This window comes from Phasianus colchicus, chromosome Z (genome assembly GCF_987193195.1).
Source record: "Phasianus colchicus chromosome Z, bPhaCol1.hap1.1, whole genome shotgun sequence".
Classification (NCBI taxonomy): domain Eukaryota; kingdom Metazoa; phylum Chordata; class Aves; order Galliformes; family Phasianidae; genus Phasianus; species Phasianus colchicus.
This window is the reverse complement of record NC_143476.1, coordinates 37,467,885-37,487,058: the sequence shown is the minus strand read 5'-3', so window position 1 is coordinate 37,487,058 and position 19,174 is coordinate 37,467,885. Positions and strand designations below refer to the sequence as shown.

The 19,174-nt window shown below is 52.1% G+C and overlaps 1 protein-coding gene across 2 annotated transcripts; it reads right to left on the bottom strand.

Moving 5' to 3' along the window:
- Positions 1–3,836: 3,836 nt before the first annotated feature.
- Positions 3,837–14,403, bottom strand: LOC149912875 (maestro heat-like repeat-containing protein family member 7). Of its 2 annotated transcripts, XM_090131714.1 has the most exons (19): positions 14,093–14,403; positions 13,813–13,892; positions 13,481–13,606; positions 13,131–13,210; positions 12,793–12,904; positions 12,383–12,481; positions 12,025–12,129; positions 11,626–11,778; positions 11,344–11,495; positions 10,890–11,028; positions 9,885–10,036; positions 9,348–9,495; positions 8,757–8,894; positions 8,176–8,352; positions 7,450–7,605; positions 7,193–7,294; positions 6,978–7,080; positions 6,680–6,739; positions 3,837–6,413 (listed from the first exon to the last, which is right to left on the bottom strand). In XM_090131714.1, the coding sequence occupies exons 1-19, from the start codon at positions 14,208–14,210 to the stop codon at positions 6,265–6,267; spliced, it is 2,349 nt and encodes a 782-aa protein (XP_089987840.1). In that variant the 5' UTR covers positions 14,211–14,403; the 3' UTR covers positions 3,837–6,264. The 2 variants fall into 2 exon arrangements, with proteins under 2 accessions (XP_089987840.1, XP_089987839.1); XM_090131713.1 differs by having other exon boundaries at positions 13,131–13,606.
- Between the last annotated feature and the right edge of the window lie 4,771 nt (positions 14,404–19,174).

Below are 19,174 nucleotides of genomic sequence, written 5' to 3'. Positions count from 1 at the left end.
TTTTGATGATGCATGTCATTTTCTGGTTATAGCTTTATGTGCAGGCCTGTGCTAAATTGCTGTTCCATTCAACTGTTTGTAGCTGAACTCAAAGCCGACGAAGTAGACGCTGCTGACCCACTTTGTGGCGTTGTTAGCTACTGTAATGGAAAATTCAAATATGGAGAGATATGATTGGGGTGGAACACTTGATGCGGTGTGAAAGTAAATGCCTTCTTCAGAAAGATACGTGACAGCTGCTGGGCAACTGGCCAGGTTTTCCGTAGGACTGGTTTTCCTCAGAAAAAACTGGCCAAGTCACATCAGCAGGATCTGAAGACCATCCTTTCCATTACTGGAAACCCGTGGCTTCCTTGTTCTGCTCTGGTGTGTTTCACAAAATGCATGTATTTCACAGAATCACAGAATCATAGAATCACAGAATCACAAGGTTGGAAACGACCTATAAGATCACCTAGTCCAACTGTCTTCTCATGACCACTGCTACCACAAGCACTAACCCATATCTCACAGCGCCTCATCCAGACGCCTCTTGAACACTGCCAGGGATGGCGACTCCACCACCTCTCTGGGCAGGCAGTAAAGCAACAAGCAAAGCAATTTGCAGCAGTAAAGCAACATGCTCATATTGATTTAAATCTCTGACGTTTATTTAATGTATTTAAATAATGGGGAAAACACTGAAAACACAGAAATGGCAGCACTGGCCAGAACCAGCAAGACCCTTTTCGAGTTCTGGAGACAGCTGCATTTTAACGTTTTATATCAAGCTTTATGTCAACTATTTCGTGCTCAGAAGAGAAATAGTTCCCTTCTTCTGTGCTCTCTCTCACTGCACTATTCTTCTGTAGCTAGTTTGTCACGGGTTATCCTTAGATATAAGTCCGTGACAGGGGGCACAGGACCCGGGAAGAAGAGAGGAAAAAAAAAAGGCACGAACGGTTTGCCGCGACCCGGCCGGCCCCGGGCCACGTGCGCTCCGGGAGAGGCGGAAGGGCAGAGAGCTAGCCGGTAGTTTTAACAGAAAGAAAACACAACGACAACGATCTCAGGAGGAAGGGTAATTTACTGAATCTAACTAAACCAAACAAAACGAGAGAGACAAGAGTATCAAGAAATGAGAGTCAAACCACGATAGTGCGAGGGAAAGCACGTGCTTTCTCTGCGGCGAGCCGAGACGGCGGAGCCGGGCCAGATGGGGAGAGGCAGCCGCTCCGGGTCGTGTCCGCAGCTCCACCCCGCTGCCTCTGCCCGCCAGCTCGTCCGGGGATGCCGTCCCCTCCCCTCCCATCAGGATGCTCAAAGAGTCCACAGCAGTAAACGGAACCAGAACATTAACTCGTTAACTCCCACTGGTCCACATGATGTTCTGATGTGGAATACTGACAACAAAAATCACAAAACCACAACATAGTTCCAGGTCTGCATCTCTTGGCAGGCTAAAATCTTCACAGAATCACAGGGGTTGGAATGGACCTCAAGAGATCATCCAGTCCGGCCCCCCTGCTACAGCGGGATACCCTACTCAGGTAGGCATCCTGCCAGGCCTTGGATATCTCCATAGAAGGAGACTCCTCAGCCTCTCAGGGCAACCTGTGCCAGCGCTCCGTCACCCTTACCGTACAGAAGGTCTTCCACATGTTAGTATGGAACTTCCTATGTTCATCTTTTAGGCCATTACTCCTCATCCCCCAAGTTTAATCAGTGGCAGCTTATCCTGTTGTGGCAATTGTGGAGCACTGTCCTTCAATTTAAATAGCAGTTTCACTCCCCTGGCTGTGTGGAGAACACACACGATTGATGGAAGCCACCGTATTGCACCTCAGACCTCGCCTCACCTCACCTCACCTGCGTGTCAGGCTTTGTTTGCTAGACTCAGCCATCTTCCTTCTCACAGCACAGGATTTCTGTGCTCTGCATCCCTATGAAGCCTGCTTCTGCTCGAGTTCTGACTGTCTTTCTTGAAAACAAATGACCAGGAGGCTACTCTCTAATTTACTCGATCTAATATTTTTGTTCTCTGCCCTGCAGATCACCTGCATCCCCCGTCACTGACTACACGGCATTTTAAACCTCTTGTTTAGGTCAGCTGTGCCCAGCATTTAGGGCCAGCAGATAATCCTTCATCCACTGTGACAGAAGACACAAAAACTTGGTCCATACCTGCTGTAGACAAGCTGCTGTCCTACTTTAAAAAAACAAACAAACCAACCAGCCAAAGCAAACAAACAAACAAATAAAAACTGAAGCAAACAAGAGAAACTGTTTCCAGAAAATAAGCCTGCGGTGCAAGAAGTAATCTACTGCCCTTCCAGAAACATATGGACAGACGTGTGTTCTCCGCCCTGAGGAAAGACTCGGGTAGCAGTCTTTATTGCCCGTTCCCATATGCAGACCCACACGGAAAGACTATCTATTTTCCCTTCTGCCCACCAGTTCACTTCAAATGCAGCCCATTTCAGATCTGTCGAGGCCTCCAGGCAGCAATATGGAAAACCCAAGTCAAGGTATTGAGCTCTGGTTGGAATGAGGAACTGATTTGAGCCAGGAGGAATGGCAAGAAGTTCAAAAGGAAACTCTTGTGTTGTTTGTTGTCTACAATTGCTGAGATTGTTCATACATGATATGGACATTTAGGTTTCAGTATAAACTGTACAATGACTTTGACCGATGAGATAGAATGGATTTTGACTGTTATTTCTGGCACGGGCCACGTTTTGCTCTGACTATATTCCATCCCGTCTGCATTTCTAGTCTTGCAGAATGCCTCCATAGCACTTATAAGTGGATAAGGTCACAGAAATGGAACACAAATATGAACCAAAGCGTATTTACATGTGTCTCGCTCTGATTTATAGGAGGCAGAGGAGGTTCTTTTAATATCTGTGGGGCACAGCAAAGGCTGAAAGGACCATGATCATGATTCACAGGAGGAGAACAACAGAGGCAACAATTAGAGGGGCCCTGCCCCCAGCCAGGGGGTGGAAAGGGATAATGGAGTGTACTGAACTGAGTGGATTCCATGGCGCAGCACATCAGAACCACGGAAATACGAGTGCACTGTGGGCACCGGTGCACAGTGCACTCTTAACACCCCTGAGTCACAAAGGCACAGCAGTAATTTATATTTCTGGAGTGACTGGGGGCTCCCAAGAGTTGACTGTGTTGGAGGCCAAAATAAGCCTCACTGGTAAAGACTGGCAAAAGCACTCTATTGAAACTGGCGCAGGCGCTCTGTGGATACTTGGTATTGATTTCCTCAGAAGGGGATGTTTTATGGAGCCCAGCGGGTACTGGTGGGCCTTTGGAACAGCTGCTGTAGACAGAAGATGTTAAGCAGCACAGATTGTTCTATGAGCTGGTTTTGCTATTAAGCGAAGCAAAGTGAAGGGACCCGCACAGGAAATTCAGTTCTTAGGCGTAACTTGGCAAGACGGGCATTGTCACATCCCAGCAGATGCGGTCAACAAGATTACAGCTGTGTCTCCCCGCTCTTGTAAGAAAGAGCCGTGATCTCTTCTGGGCACAGTGGGCTTTTGGAGAATGCGTGTTCTGAACTATAGCCTCACTGTAAGACCTCTTCATCAGGTGATGCAGAAGAAGAAGAATTTTAGGTGGGGCCCCAGTCAGCAGCAGGCTTTTGAGCAAATTAAACAGGAGATAGGCAGAGCTGTGACCGTGGGGCCAGTAAGGATGGGACATGATGTAAAAAACATCCTCTAGACTGCTGCTGGAGAGAGGCCGCAGGAGATACCTGAGGCCGTCCTCTTGCATTCTGGAGTCGAGCTCTGAAGAGGCTCTGAAGAGCATTATAGTATGACTGAAAAGGAGTGGGTTTGAGCTGCTCCCAGAGTAATCAATAGTACTGATACGCAGGTCCTTTTAGCACCTCGACTGCCGGTGCTAAGTGTTTAAAGGGAAGGTTCCCTCCACCCATCATGCCACCAGTGCCACTTGGAGTAAGTGACTTGCATTGATTACACAGTACGTTGTGGAGTTAGTTACATGAGCATGAAGGAGATACGAAGAAGTGACATGAAAACCCACTTCCGCAAGAGGAGCCCAGTTCCCTCAACCTTTCCTCATATGAGAAGTGCTCCAGCCCTCTGATCGTCTCAGTGGCCCTCCTCTGGACCCGCTCCAAGAACTCCACGTCCCTCCTGTACTGGGGGTCCTTTGTCTGGATGCAGAACTGCAGATGGAGCCTCACAAGATGTGAGCAGAGGGGGACAATCACCTCCCTCTCCCTGCTGGCCACCCCTTTCTTAATGCAGCCCAGAACACAGTTGGCCTTCTGGCCTGCAAGTGCACACTGCTGGCTCATGTCCAGCTTCTCGGCCACCAGGACCCCTGTTTTGATGACAGAGCACCATCCGTTAGGAAGACGCTGTTTTTAACATCTGGTCTTTGGACTGCTCTTGTCCAAAAGCTTTTGCTAGCAACCTTGTCATACTATGGAGATTTGCTATTGAGACAGAAAACTCAGAGTGCCAAAAGGAAGGGATTATTTCACAAGGTTATGCAGGAAGAAAAAGTCAGGATGAGTAGTAGGAAAGTCAGTAGCTCAAGGACACAGAGCGAGGATTTCTGTTACAAAGTAGGTTATTGCCACAGGTAGATGAGAGCTTAGCAAAATCTTGCCCTTCAATTGAATGCATGCTGTGTTTGCTCGTTTGGTAAATTGTGCAGCTCCGTGTATCTCTGATGGCAGTCTTTGCTTAGGCAGTCGCATCTACAGCCTGCCAACCCCTTCCCTCTCTATTCTTTATAGCCAAGCAAATGCCATCTATATGCAAAAGCCTGACCATTTACCATGTAGGCGGCCCACGATGCCATCCAAACTCCTTGCTCTCCTGTATCTCCTGCTTTCTATTTCTTTACCAGTGCCTGTAGTATTCCAACTCAGTCTCTCCTTCCTCAGTTCTTGTGCACAAGGGCCTTCCCACCAGAGTACCAAATCAGTTCATATGAGAAATTTCCTCAAGTGACTCTTCTCCCTACGCATTTACTCAACCTCCGTTTTGTTGATTTCATTAGTAGTAAAAATAATATTACTGTTATTTTAAGAGTTGTATGTCAGCAAAGAAGGTTTGCAGAATCATTCTTTGCCCCGTTTTGAAATGCAAACTGAAAACCAGAGATAGAGCTCTGAGTCTGGATTTCTGGGTCTCCCAGATATAAGAAAAGAAAAGATGTTTTTTTTCCCCTTGAAATACAAACCCATTTGTCTTATTCCACATGACGCTCATGCTCAGGCACACAGCACAACTGAGAAGCAGAAGCTTTGCTTCCCAGCACTTCAGCTTTGCAAGAAGCTAGGAGAACCATTACTTTCTTGCTTTGTATCTGTCACAGGCCCAGCAAAATGAGCAGGTATCTTGTTCAGGGCTGCGTACGTGTCCACCCATGAAGTTAGTCTTATTTTGTACACGGAGGGCGTAGTGGCCTTGACAGAGTTTGAAGAAAGGCCACGAGGTTCTTAGGAATGATGAATGCCGGTTTGGGATTTTTTTTTTTTATTTTTTTCAGTGGAACTGCATGCTGTTGCTGAGTGTCCAGTTCTCCAAAGGATCTGTATCTCCACCCGAGGCCTCTGGTCCCCCTGGAGAGAATCAACAGCATTTCCCAGCTGAGTATCGTCAGCAGACGTGCTGAGGATGCACTCCTACAGCCCACCGCTACAGAAACCTTGCACATAAGCTCAACTCGGGAGGACACCAAGGGAATGGCTTTGCAATCCGAGTCTTCTTTGTAAGGACAGATGTGACATACAAAATCAAACTCCATAAGGCATGTAAAGTTATATAGTAGGTATGTTTATTATGGTGCCGGGTGCGAGGGTGATGACTCCTAACTCGCACAACGAAACACTTGTTGGTTGCTTATTTATCACACCAAATCATACATATAGGTAAGATGACACAACAGGTGGGTTGAGCTTGCTTGAACAGTTCCAAGATGTCGTCATAATGTTCCAATTAGGTCGGGGAAATCATTATGATATGTTCCGCCTCTGCATGCATGCGTTCTGCTCTCTGGTGGTCACAGGCAGAGGTCTTCTCCAAGTCTTCTTCACAAAGGCTTTCTGGTGTACTTTTCGCCGTAGTCAGTCACTAACTACAGACCCAGTTCAACCAGCAGGTTCCTGTTCTTTGTTTCAAGATGTCTGTCAAGGAGCTCCTGGACTCCTTGCGTTGTTAAGGGGGTCTGTCTTGCATGACAGGAATGCGTGTCATGGCAATGTCACTGTTCTAGAATTACATTTCAGGTGGTTATGCAGGGGCAGCAGCAGAGTGCTGCGAGCCTGCTCCGTCCTGATGCCTCCTGCTGCCTTTGATGTCTCAGCATCTGTATTGTGTCGGCTGCCAGGGAACGGACTGCCAGACAGATGTCATCTTCCAAAGGCTGAAAGGCTGCAACAGAAGGAAACAGAACAGAGATGAAACCCACCAGCACCTCCTGACCGTACCATCGCGACTCATTGCTCTTCCAGGCCCAGAGTAGCATGTGAGACTGAGGGATCAGCTGGAAGCCACTGCTCAGGAGTGCCCTACCTGCCCCAGGAATGCTCCTCTGTCCCTGCAGCATTTCCTTGCAGCAGAGCAAGGCACAGCTGCATGCTGCCCAAGCTCAGCCCCCTGCCCCCCGCCCCAGCACACGCAGCACTGCCCTCACTCACCACTGCAGATTTCATTCAGCATTTCCTCACTTTGTTCCCCAGATTGCTGCACAGCCAGCCCTAGGGAAAGAGCTCCCGTCAGACGCCCACTCTCCAACACACTCCCCAGAGCACAAACTGCAGCCCAGCCAGCCCAGTTGATCCCCTCCCGTGCTGCAGGCAGGGATGGTGCCCGAGGGGGCACCTGAGCAAGGCACCCATTGGGGCTACTAGCACGAGCAGGCTGTATCCGGGGGCCGCAGGGCTACGCCTTGCTGCTAGGGCAGGGCCCAAAAAGGGACTCAGGGGTTGGGCTCACTGATGAATTTGACAGCTTCGCATCGCAAGGAGGTCTGAGAATCCTTCAGGTATGGCAGGCTCTGCCACAGGTATTCCTCCACTGTCCTCTTGTCCTGGTGCAGCTGGAGAAGAGCAGAAAGGCATGGGACTTGCAGAGCCTCCCCAGATGCAGGTGCAACCCCTCCTGCCAGCATCCCCTTTCCCCCAGCAAAAAGGTGGGGGCTGTGTCCTTACCAAACACCTCCTGATCGCTGCTATGTACTCCTGCCGGGCCCGGTGCTTGAGCTCCTTCCACTTCAGGAATTCTGCACAAGCCACGAGTGCTTCCCCAGATGCCTACACAACAATAGATGCAGGGAGATGGCACCACAGACACGCTTCCCAGCGTCTGAGTTCTTGCTGAACTCGCTCTCAATTCCCAGACCATCGCTGCCACCGCTGAGGTGTCAGCACATCCTTGCCTGCATTTTGGTCAGGTCTGTAATTTGTACCTGTGCTACTCTCGGGGTCTCGTCACTCATCTGAAATAGCAGAGGCAGCAGGGCCCTGCGCACAGCCTTCTTCATGTTTCCCTTCTTATACCACAGCACAGCGTCCATCGTATCTTTGAAGAGGCGGATGGAGCCTTCTCGCACTTCACTTGACACCTGAGGGGGAACACGCAGACCTCAGCAACGCACTCTCACTGCCCATGGCGAGCACGAGCGGAGGCGTGGCTGATGTGAAAGGAGATGCTTTGCAGTCACATTCTGCACCATGGCGCTGTGCAGTCGTGCAAAGCAGTGCAACAGGTTTCCAGCACAAGGTGCCTGTGCCCCCAGGCCCCCCAGCAGATCAAAGCAGCGCTCCTCAAGAAAATCTTGTCAAGGAGACAGGGCTGGTCCTCGGCAGTGCCTCCAAGGCACACACTGCCCACTCAGCCTCCAGCTCCCTGCTGTGGCTCCTGGAGAGAATGCCTGGCACGGGTAGAGGAGGGAGCACTGGCGGGTCTGAAAGTACCCTTTGGCAGAAGATGCTTAGCACAGCAGCCAGGCTGGGCCCCAGCACAGGGGCCTCACATCACGAGGAACAACCAAGCTACGCTGCCAAGGACAAGGCCTGCTGGGCTGCAGAGCCCAGAAGACATCTCATTCTCGAGAGCTGGAGAAGCAAAGAAAGGAGAACGCCCTCTGGTCGAGCACCCACCCACGGAGATCAGCCTCCCACGGCAGACTTACATGATTAAAAAGAGGCAGAATCTTCTCAGCCAGCTCCAGAGCAATGGGACTGGCATGCCTCTTCTCCAGGTGGCGCACTACATTTCTGAAGATGTTCAGCACCTTCAGAGTAATGGGCGTGTTGGCAAACTGCTGGGTCTCCATGATGTCTGGAAGCAGGGCTCGTATGACACTTGCCTGTACAAAACACAGATTTCCTTCTCACCAAAAGGACAGTGGCCACCCTGGCCTAAAACCTCTGATTACAGAGCACCAGCTACACGCTTTGCTTGCTGGTAGCTGCCACAGGAATGGCAGCGGCAGACTATGGGCAGGCGTGCACTTATAGCGATGGGGAAGACAGGAGAAGGAGGGCAGGTGAGCAAGAACGCCATGGCCCCTGCTCGGCCACCGCCTTTTCCAACAGGCCCCCAGGTAACCCATCTGGAAAGCTCCTGGAAATCTCCCCAGGCAGCCACCAGGCCCCACCAGGCCATCACCCCGACTCCTGAGTCTCAGGCAACCCCAAGGCACAGTGTTGCCCTCCACTCCAGCGCCAGGCTCCTCAACAGGAGGGCTTAATTTGACTAGGTCCTGCTCACCATCTCAGATCTCTTGGACAGCAGGACCAGGCCTCTGAGCACCAGACAGAGCAGTGGCAGGCTTTCAATGTTCAGAAGCCTCTGCAGGACTGCAGGCTTACACAGCTCTTTCAGCATCTCTTCAGTAGGGTGCATCACCTGAAACAAAGGCAAGCAGTGAGAGCCAGGCAGAGGCAGCAGGACTCCCTGCACCCTGCAGCTCCTGGCTCTTCTTGCAGCTCAGGGCTGGGCACTGGGAGACACAGCGTGGCCTGGGGCAGCAGCGCCTTTGGAGGGCTCCACCATCCCTCTGTGCCCCAGGCCTAGCACTATGCAGGATGACTTTCTGGCCTGCTCCTCCTGCCCTCTGGCCTTCAGAAGCCTTTGAGGAGCAGGAGCTGGCACAAGAGAGGCACCAGCCGAGGGTGGCCACAGGCACTAAAGCCAGCTCAGCCTGCATGGAGGCAATGGCTCTCCCCAGCCCCAGCCGTGGCTCTGTTGCTGCAACAGCCCTGTCTCAGGTTTCCAGTCTGGGGAGCAAGGCAGGGGAAGGCGGGGAGCTGGGCAAAGAGAGCCCCGAAGGACAGCACGGTGCCTTGTCCAGTTACTCACAGTGAAGCGGAGGAGGCCCAACTCCGCTGTGGTGACATTAAATATCTCACACAACTGTTGGTCCTGGAGAACATTGCTGAGTTCATCCAAGATCCTCTCTGAAGATTCCAGCATGGGAAGCACACTGTTCCACATCTCCAGGGTAGCGCTGCAAAGAGCAATGCTGTGTCAGCAGGGCTGCCTCCGCCACAGCGCCATGGCTCACGCAGGCCCAGCAGGCCCCAGGCTGTGCTTCAGCCCGGGCCCTGCCACCCCGCGTGCTTGGGGAGGTCTGGTGGCCCGGCCTGGGCAAGCAGGAGGGGCTGAGGTGGCCTTCCCCGAGGGGCAGAGCAGAAGCCTGACGAGAGGCTGTGGGCTGCCTTGGTGGGTGTGAGCTGCTGCAGCCCTGAGGAAAGCACAGTGCGCTGGAAAGCACAGTGCGATGGAGCGCCTGCTCCTCGGGGGTGTCCTGCAGCTTTCCTTGGCTCTGGCAGCAGGAGCGTCTCTGAGCCCTGCTCTTCTCAGGGAACAAACACACGGGGCTGTCTGGGCTGGTACCTTTCACACTGGGGAAGGTCGATCAAAACACTCCTCAGGACCTCTCTGGGAAACTGGATGGTCAGACTGTCAAGCAGTGAGAAGAGCGTCTTTTGAGGTGATTTGCTGCTCCTTTCCAGGCTTCTCTGGATGGACCCCAGAATCTCTGGCACCTGTTGCAAGAACACGGGGAGAATGCTGCTGTCACTGCAGCCAATTGCACCCCAGCCACCGCTATTGCTGCCCTGCCCATTGCTCTTTGCTGGTTTCAGATGGCTTCAGATCACAAACAGCAGTGGAGGGAAGAGCATATCGTTGGCATGGCTGATGCAAAAGTAGATGCTTCAGAGTCACATTCTGCACAAAGGCGCTGTGCGGCCATGCACAAAGCAGTGCAACAGGTTTCCAGCACGGGGTGCCTGTGCCTCAAGTGCTTCCCCAGCCACCCCACCAGGTCGAAGCAGAGCTTCCCAGGCACCACACCACAGCTGAGACAGGGCTGGCCCTCAGCAATGACTTCAGGGCACTCACTGCCCATTTGGTGTCCGCATTTCTGCTGTGGCACCTGGAGAGAGTGCCTGCTGCTGCTGGTAGAAAAGGGAGCACTGGAGGGTCTGAAAGTAAGCCTTGGTAGAAGAAGCTTTGCACAGCGGCCAGGCTGGGCCCCTGCACGGAGGCCTCACATCACCGAGAACAACCAAGCTGTGCTGCCAGGCACAAGGCTTGCTCCTCCTGCCCTCGGACCAGCACAGACTCTTGCTCTCACGCCTTTGAAGAGCAATCGACCTTTGAGAAGCTGGCACAAAAATGGCACCATACATGGGTGGCCACGGGAACTTTCCCTCTCTGGCCCTGCAGCCTACTCAGCCTTGCGGAGGCCATGCCTCTCCCTAGCCTAAGCCACAGCCTCAACTCTGCCTCTGCCCTGCCCCAAGTTTCCAGCCTGGGGAGGAAGGCAGCGGGAGGCAGGGAGCTGGGCAAAGAGAGCCCTGAAGGACAGCACGATGCCTTGTCCGTGTAACTCACAGTCAGACGAAGGAAGCCCAGCCCCACTGTGATGATCGTGCATGGCTCTTCGTCCTGGAGAAGGCAGCGCAGTTCATCCAAGATTTTCTCTGAAGATTCCGGCATGGTAAGCACCATCTTCCAGATCTCCAGGGTAGCGCTGCAAAGAGGGAGCAATGCTGTGTCAACAGGGCTGCCTCAGCCACAGCGCCATGGCTCAGGCAGAACCAGCAGGCCCCAGGCTGTGCTGCAGCCCTGGCTCTGACACCTCGCGTGCTTGAGGAGGTCTGAGGACCCGGCCTGGGCAAGCAGGAGGGGCTGAGGTGGCCTTCCCCGAGGGGCAGGGCAGGAGCCTGACGAGAGGCTGTGGGCTGCCTTGGTGGGTGTGAGCTGCTGCAGCCCTGAGGGGTCCACTGGCACTGGAAAGCACAGTGTGATGGAGCGCCTGCTCCTCGGGGGTTGTCAGGGCTGGTACCTGTCACTGTGTGGTAGGTGGGTCAATACGCTTGTTAACACATCTCTGGGAAACTGGCATGCCAGCACGTCAAGCAGTGACGGGAGGATTGCCTGAACTGATGTGCTGCTGCTTTTCAGCTTTCTGCAGAGGTACCCCAGAATCTCTGGCACCTGTTGGGAGGACAGAAGGAGAAGGAGACAGAAGGAGATTTGCCCTGCTGCCACTGAGATTACTGCTCTTCCCAGTGCTCTGGCTTGACTCAAAGTGGCTACGGATGCCCAAGAGCATCTGAGTGCTTACTTCTGTTAGCCAGGTGCCAGGGTCTTTCAAAACCATATCCAGTATAATCCTGGCATACTCCTTGTCCTCAGAGCTGCAGTCAGCAATGGTCTTATCAAGGGTTATGAGGACGATGCCTGTAATCTGAGGAGTGCGGAGGAATCTTCTAAGCAGCTATGGTAGGAGGGAGAAAAGGGAGGGAAGACAAGTCAGACTGAGTGTGAGAACATAGTGTGGAGGGAGAAGACGAGAGGAAAAGGGCCAAAGAAGACACTTGCTTCAGGGCAGAAACATGCTGAGGGCCCCCACCTTGTCTCTCAGTGCCCAAGCTTGTCTCTCAGATACCCCTAAGCTGTAGAGGCAGCTCTGGGATGCAAAAAGAGGAAGAGGGAGCAGGCTGGAATGTTCACGTCTCCTTACCTGCTGCCTGAAAGTGCTGGCCATGAAACCGCAAAGCTTCCAGACCTGCTTCATAGCCCTCTCACGCACAATTCTGGCCCCGGAGAAGGTGAAGGACAGCAGCAACTGTGAGGAGAGGAGCTGCTGGTTAGCTGGGACTGCTGATGCCCACTCCAGCAGAAGCAGGTCTGCCGAGCTCCTGGCTGGAACCACGGCATCCATCCAGACTCAGGCACCCTGAGCTCGAGCCAAGCCCATCTTGGGGCTACTGCCACTGGGGCCGCTTGCCGGCTCCAGCTGCTGCCAGTGCCGTTTCCAAGGAGAGGGCTCAAATTCTACCAAAGGGACCTCTGGGGGCAGAGCTCTACAACAGACAGACCTCCAAGATACTCTGCAGCCAATTATTGACGCTGCTGATGGGATGGCTGGGATGGCTGTCTAGCATAATCTGCAGCATGTTGTCCATAGCATTCAGGGTCTGCAAAGAGAACAGTGGGTTTTGTGGAAGTCTTTCAGAGGTCGCTCTCACCACCAGGAGACTGCTGTGAACCCCTCTGGCTGCCAAGGAAGGACACTCACACCCAGGGGCTGCAGAGCCGCAAAGCTGCTGTGCACAGACCAGGCTTCAAGCACAGAGTGTTGCCGGGCCCAGGGCGTGAGAGGTAAGGAGTGAGGGGCAGCAAGGGCGGGAGCCTGCCCTGCAAGGATCTTTCTTAACCTCTGGACACAAAGAATCCAGGGAGCAGCCCAGAGGCCTGAGGTTCAGTAGTTGCACCTACTGGTACGTACATGGTTGTAGAGGCAAATGTTCAATTCCCTCCTTGGAGGAAGGTAGAAGATGACACTGCAGCACACGTTTAAGAGATGTAGCATTTCGTCTTCTGCAATTGCGTTCACTTCACTGCAAGTAGGGAGACCTTGATGTTAGGAGCAGTGCCTCGGTGCTGGGATGGATGGGGAGCCCTGCCAGGAGGCACCTCCTCCTCCACGGGGCTGGCCTGGGTCAGAGGACAGTCCTGATGCCACCAGCTCTGGGGCAAGAGCCAAGACCCAGCGGAGAGCTGTGTCAGGGCCACCAGGATCGAGCCCTGGGGATGTGCTGGCAAAACCAGGGGCTGGGCAGGTACCTCAAGGCAGCAATAGCATTCATGCAGTGGTATCTCAGGGCAGTGTTCAGCTGCTCCTTGGGCTCCTCGCACAGTAGAGCCTGCAAAGCACAACCGGGATGGCACCTGGCAGCCACCAGCACCCAGCACCAGCAAACCCGGCACCGGCTGGTAGGGCCTGAGTAGCCCCAGTGCCCCTTGACCAACACGGGCACCCAGATGCTGCTTTCCACCTCCACTGCTGAGGTCTCAGCAACACCTGGAGTCCCATCTGGGGCACATCGGTGTCCGTGCACAATTTCCCTGCCTCCCTCTCCCCTTGCCCTGTGCCCCTCACAGGGCGCAGATTCCTGGGTGCCATGTCCCCTCACCTCAATGTTCTCTGTCAGATTGTTTAGGAAGCAGAAGACATCCAGGCTGTCTGTCAAGCCCGTCTTTCCAGCGGTGCTGCACAGTGAGCAGATGCAGTTCAGGAACTGCATCTTCTGCACCAGATCCTGGCAGGCACACAAGAGACCAAGGAGTATGAGCACAGAGCGCCACGGTCAGAGGGACCGAGTGTTGCAGGGTGTGGCGCAGTGTGGCAGGCCCGCAGGGCAGCAGCCGCTCTGCCCAGCCAGCAGCCCTCCTGCAGCCTGAAGGCAGAGCCAGAAAGACCATCTGGAGATGCAGGCACAGCCAAGACGGAGATGGCTGCTATTACCTTTTCCTCGCTGATGACGTAGGCTTCAATGCAATCTATGGCCTCCTTTTCCATTTCATAAACAGGCAGCCAGTCATCATCTAACCAAGGAAGAGAGTGAGCAGCGCTGTAGAGGGGCCAAAGGCAGGCACAAGCAAAGGAAGGAGCTCTGCCCGCTCCAGCCCTGGGCCCGCTCCCCTGACACAGCCTGCCCGTGCCTGTCAGGACAAGGGGCCCTGGTGTCGAGCAGGGGGCACTCACTGCCCCAGCCCTGCCCACCCTGCTGGGGACCCTCACTCACCAGCATACAGTGGCTGCACCTCAGTCACCTGGTAGGGCTCCGGTGAAGGTCTTCTCTCCTGGGGAGCCCTACTCTCAGCCCAGGCCACCCTGGGTCGTTTAGGAGGTTTCCTCACCATCTCGTGCAGTGAGGGCTGAGGGTGGGGAGGGGGCAGCCGTGGGACTGCCAAGGGTAGAGTGAAACGACGTGGGCTGCGCTCGGGGGCTCCTCGCCAGACCCGCACACTCCTGCCCTGTCGCCTCGCTGTCCTGCCGGACACTGCGGGGCCGCCGTGTCGGTGCCGGCTATGCCTGGGTGTCACAGGGACGGGTCACAAAGGGCCCCACTGTGATCCGCTGCCCCGCCCGGGCGGGGCTGGTTCCGGGCCCCCGGTTGCAATGGCGTAGACCAGACTCCCCAGGGGGAGGGGATGTGTGCGCCTGCTTATCCAGAAAGCTTTGGAAGTGGGCCTGAGAGCAGCTGGACTGCCCAGGCTTTCCTGTTTCTACTGAGGCCAGAGATGGCTGCAGCAGGACAGAGGAGGAAGACGAAGACTCGCTGTCAGCTCACACGCTTGTGAGCTCCAAGGTCCTTATGATTTCTGAATCATAAAGATGGAAATGATAAGCTTCACACAGGAGATACAGTTCCGTGCCCTTATCTCTGTTTAGCTGACAATACACTGTCAAATAATTGGGAACACCGCACTCCAGGAAGGCATTTCCCTGCACTTGATCAGATAATTTTTTTTCTTCTTCTTCTTTTGTTTTATAATCTCTAAACAATACCCATCTGGGGAACGCGGTCTTTTAGAGATTTGGCCTTCTCTTGATGCCACCTGGGCAGGACTGCCGCAATGCCATTAAGTCGGCTTTGATACTTGTCTTCACCGCACCTCATACAGACATAGAAATCAAGTTAAACGGAACGGCTAATACTGATATTAAGGCTTAAGAAGCCTTACAGAGCCACAAAATGAGCAGAAGAGAATAATGAAAGATTTTAACTGAAGATCTGGTAACTTTGCAGAACATACATAAACTCTGGTTCTTTGGATTGTAGTTTGCCTGGGTTGGGACAATTTTTCATATTTTCAGATGGTCTGCTTGAAAACTAGATGGCTATAATTTGTAGGGAGTTTGGGGTTTCTGGTTTGTTTTTTTGGTTTTTTTTGGTGAATGAGGATGCAATAGCAATCTTTTCTCGGTTCTGTATAACCTGAGTGCCTAAATCATTTTTTATCCACCATATGTGAGCTTGCTGACGTGTAAAACCTCTAGCCACAAGCCTGTCACACAAAGACACACTGTCTCATAAGAAAATATTTTAAAAAGTGGTGCCTCTAATAAGAAATTTTGATGATGAAATTTTGATGATGCATGTCATTTTTTGGTTATAGCTTTATGTGCAGGCCTGTGCTAAATTGCTGTTCCATTCAACTGTTTGTAGCTGAACTCAAAGCCGACGAAGTAGACGCTGCTGACCCACTTTGTGGCGTTGTTAGCTACTGTAATGGAAAATTCAAATATGGAGAGATATGATTGGGGTGGAACACTTGATGCGGTGTGAAAGTAAATGCCTTCTTCAGAAAGATACGTGACAGCTGCTGGGCAACTGGCCAGGTTTTCCGTAGGACTGGTTTTCCTCAGAAAAAACTGGCCAAGTCACATCAGCAGGATCTGAAGACCATCCTTTCCATTACTGGAAACCCGTGGCTTCCTTGTTCTGCTCTGGTGTGTTTCACAAAATGCATGTATTTCACAGAATCACAGAATCATAGAATCACAGAATCACAAGGTTGGAAACGACCTATAAGATCACCTAGTCCAACTGTCTTCTCATGACCACTGCTACCACAAGCACTAACCCATATCTCACAGCGCCTCATCCAGACGCCTCTTGAACACTGCCAGGGATGGCGACTCCACCACCTCTCTGGGCAGGCAGTAAAGCAACAAGCAAAGCAATTTGCAGCAGTAAAGCAACATGCTCATATTGATTTAAATCTCTGACGTTTATTTAATGTATTTAAATAATGGGGAAAACACTGAAAACACAGAAATGGCAGCACTGGCCAGAACCAGCAAGACCCTTTTCGAGTTCTGGAGACAGCTGCATTTTAACGTTTTATATCAAGCTTTATGTCAACTATTTCGTGCTCAGAAGAGAAATAGTTCCCTTCTTCTGTGCTCTCTCTCACTGCACTATTCTTCTGTAGCTAGTTTGTCACGGGTTATCCTTAGATATAAGTCCGTGACAGGGGGCACAGGACCCGGGAAGAAGAGAGGAAAAAAAAAAGGCACGAACGGTTTGCCGCGACCCGGCCGGCCCCGGGCCACGTGCGCTCCGGGAGAGGCGGAAGGGCAGAGAGCTAGCCGGTAGTTTTAACAGAAAGAAAACACAACGACAACGATCTCAGGAGGAAGGGTAATTTACTGAATCTAACTAAACCAAACAAAACGAGAGAGACAAGAGTATCAAGAAATGAGAGTCAAACCACGATAGTGCGAGGGAAAGCACGTGCTTTCTCTGCGGCGAGCCGAGACGGCGGAGCCGGGCCAGATGGGGAGAGGCAGCCGCTCCGGGTCGTGTCCGCAGCTCCACCCCGCTGCCTCTGCCCGCCAGCTCGTCCGGGGATGCCGTCCCCTCCCCTCCCATCAGGATGCTCAAAGAGTCCACAGCAGTAAACGGAACCAGAACATTAACTCGTTAACTCCCACTGGTCCACATGATGTTCTGATGTGGAATACTGACAACAAAAATCACAAAACCACAACATAGTTCCAGGTCTGCATCTCTTGGCAGGCTAAAATCTTCACAGAATCACAGGGGTTGGAATGGACCTCAAGAGATCATCCAGTCCGGCCCCCCTGCTACAGCGGGATACCCTACTCAGGTAGGCATCCTGCCAGGCCTTGGATATCTCCATAGAAGGAGACTCCTCAGCCTCTCAGGGCAACCTGTGCCAGCGCTCCGTCACCCTTACCGTACAGAAGGTCTTCCACATGTTAGTATGGAACTTCCTATGTTCATCTTTTAGGCCATTACTCCTCATCCCCCAAGTTTAATCAGTGGCAGCTTATCCTGTTGTGGCAATTGTGGAGCACTGTCCTTCAATTTAAATAGCAGTTTCACTCCCCTGGCTGTGTGGAGAACACACACGATTGATGGAAGCCACCGTATTGCACCTCAGACCTCGCCTCACCTCACCTCACCTGCGTGTCAGGCTTTGTTTGCTAGACTCAGCCATCTTCCTTCTCACAGCACAGGATTTCTGTGCTCTGCATCCCTATGAAGCCTGCTTCTGCTCGAGTTCTGACTGTCTTTCTTGAAAACAAATGACCAGGAGGCTACTCTCTAATTTACTCGATCTAATATTTTTGTTCTCTGCCCTGCAGATCACCTGCATCCCCCGTCACTGACTACACGGCATTTTAAACCTCTTGTTTAGGTCAGCTGTGCCCAGCATTTAGGGCCAGCAGATAATCCTTCATCCACTGTGACAGAAGACACAAAAACTTGGTCCATACCTGCTGTAGACAAGCTGCTGTCCTACTTTAAAAAAACAAACAAACCAACCAGCCAAAGCAAACAAACAAACAAATAAAAACTGAAGCAAACAAGAGAAACTGTTTCCAGAAAATAAGCCTGCGGTGCAAGAAGTAATCTACTGCCCTTCCAGAAACATATGGACAGACGTGTGTTCTCCGCCCTGAGGAAAGACTCGGGTAGCAGTCTTTATTGCCCGTTCCCATATGCAGACCCACACGGAAAGACTATCTATTTTCCCTTCTGCCCACCAGTTCACTTCAAATGCAGCCCATTTCAGATCTGTCGAGGCCTCCAGGCAGCAATATGGAAAACCCAAGTCAAGGTATTGAGCTCTGGTTGGAATGAGGAACTGATTTGAGCCAGGAGGAATGGCAAGAAGTTCAAAAGGAAACTCTTGTGTTGTTTGTTGTCTACAATTGCTGAGATTGTTCATACATGATATGGACATTTAGGTTTCAGTATAAACTGTACAATGACTTTGACCGATGAGATAGAATGGATTTTGACTGTTATTTCTGGCACGGGCCACGTTTTGCTCTGACTATATTCCATCCCGTCTGCATTTCTAGTCTTGCAGAATGCCTCCATAGCACTTATAAGTGGATAAGGTCACAGAAATGGAACACAAACATGAACCAAAGCGTATTTACATGTGTCTCGCTCCGATTTATAGGAGGCAGAGGAGGTTCTTTTAATATCTGTGGGGCACAGCAAAGGCTGAAAGGACCATGATCATGATTCACAGGAGGAGAACAACAGAGGCAACAATTAGAGGGGCCCTGCCCCCAGCCAGGGGGTGGAAAGGGATAATGGAGTGTACTGAACTGAGTGGATTCCATGGCGCAGCACATCAGAACCACGGAAATACGAGTGCACTGTGGGCACCGGTGCACAGTGCACTCTTAACACCCCTGAGTCACAAAGGCACAGCAGTAATTTATATTTCTGGAGTGACTGGGGGCTCCCAAGAGTTGACTGTGTTGGAGGCCAAAATAAGCCTCACTGGTAAAGACTGGCAAAAGCACTCTATTGAAACTGGCGCAGGCGCTCTGTGGATACTTGGTATTGATTTCCTCAGAAGGGGATGTTTTATGGAGCCCAGCGGGTACTGGTGGGCCTTTGGAACAGCTGCTGTAGACAGAAGATGTTAAGCAGCACAGATTGTTCTATGAGCTGGTTTTGCTATTAAGCGAAGCAAAGTGAAGGGACCCGCACAGGAAATTCAGTTCTTAGGCGTAACTTGGCAAGACGGGCATTGTCACATCCCAGCAGATGCGGTCAACAAGATTACAGCTGTGTCTCCCCGCTCTTGTAAGAAAGAGCCGTGATCTCTTCTGGGCACAGTGGGCTTTTGGAGAATGCGTGTTCTGAACTATAGCCTCACTGTAAGACCTCTTCATCAGGTGATGCAGAAGAAGAAGAATTTTAGGTGGGGCCCCAGTCAGCAGCAGGCTTTTGAGCAAATTAAACAGGAGATAGGCAGAGCTGTGACCGTGGGGCCAGTAAGGATGGGACATGATGTAAAAAACATCCTCTAGACTGCTGCTGGAG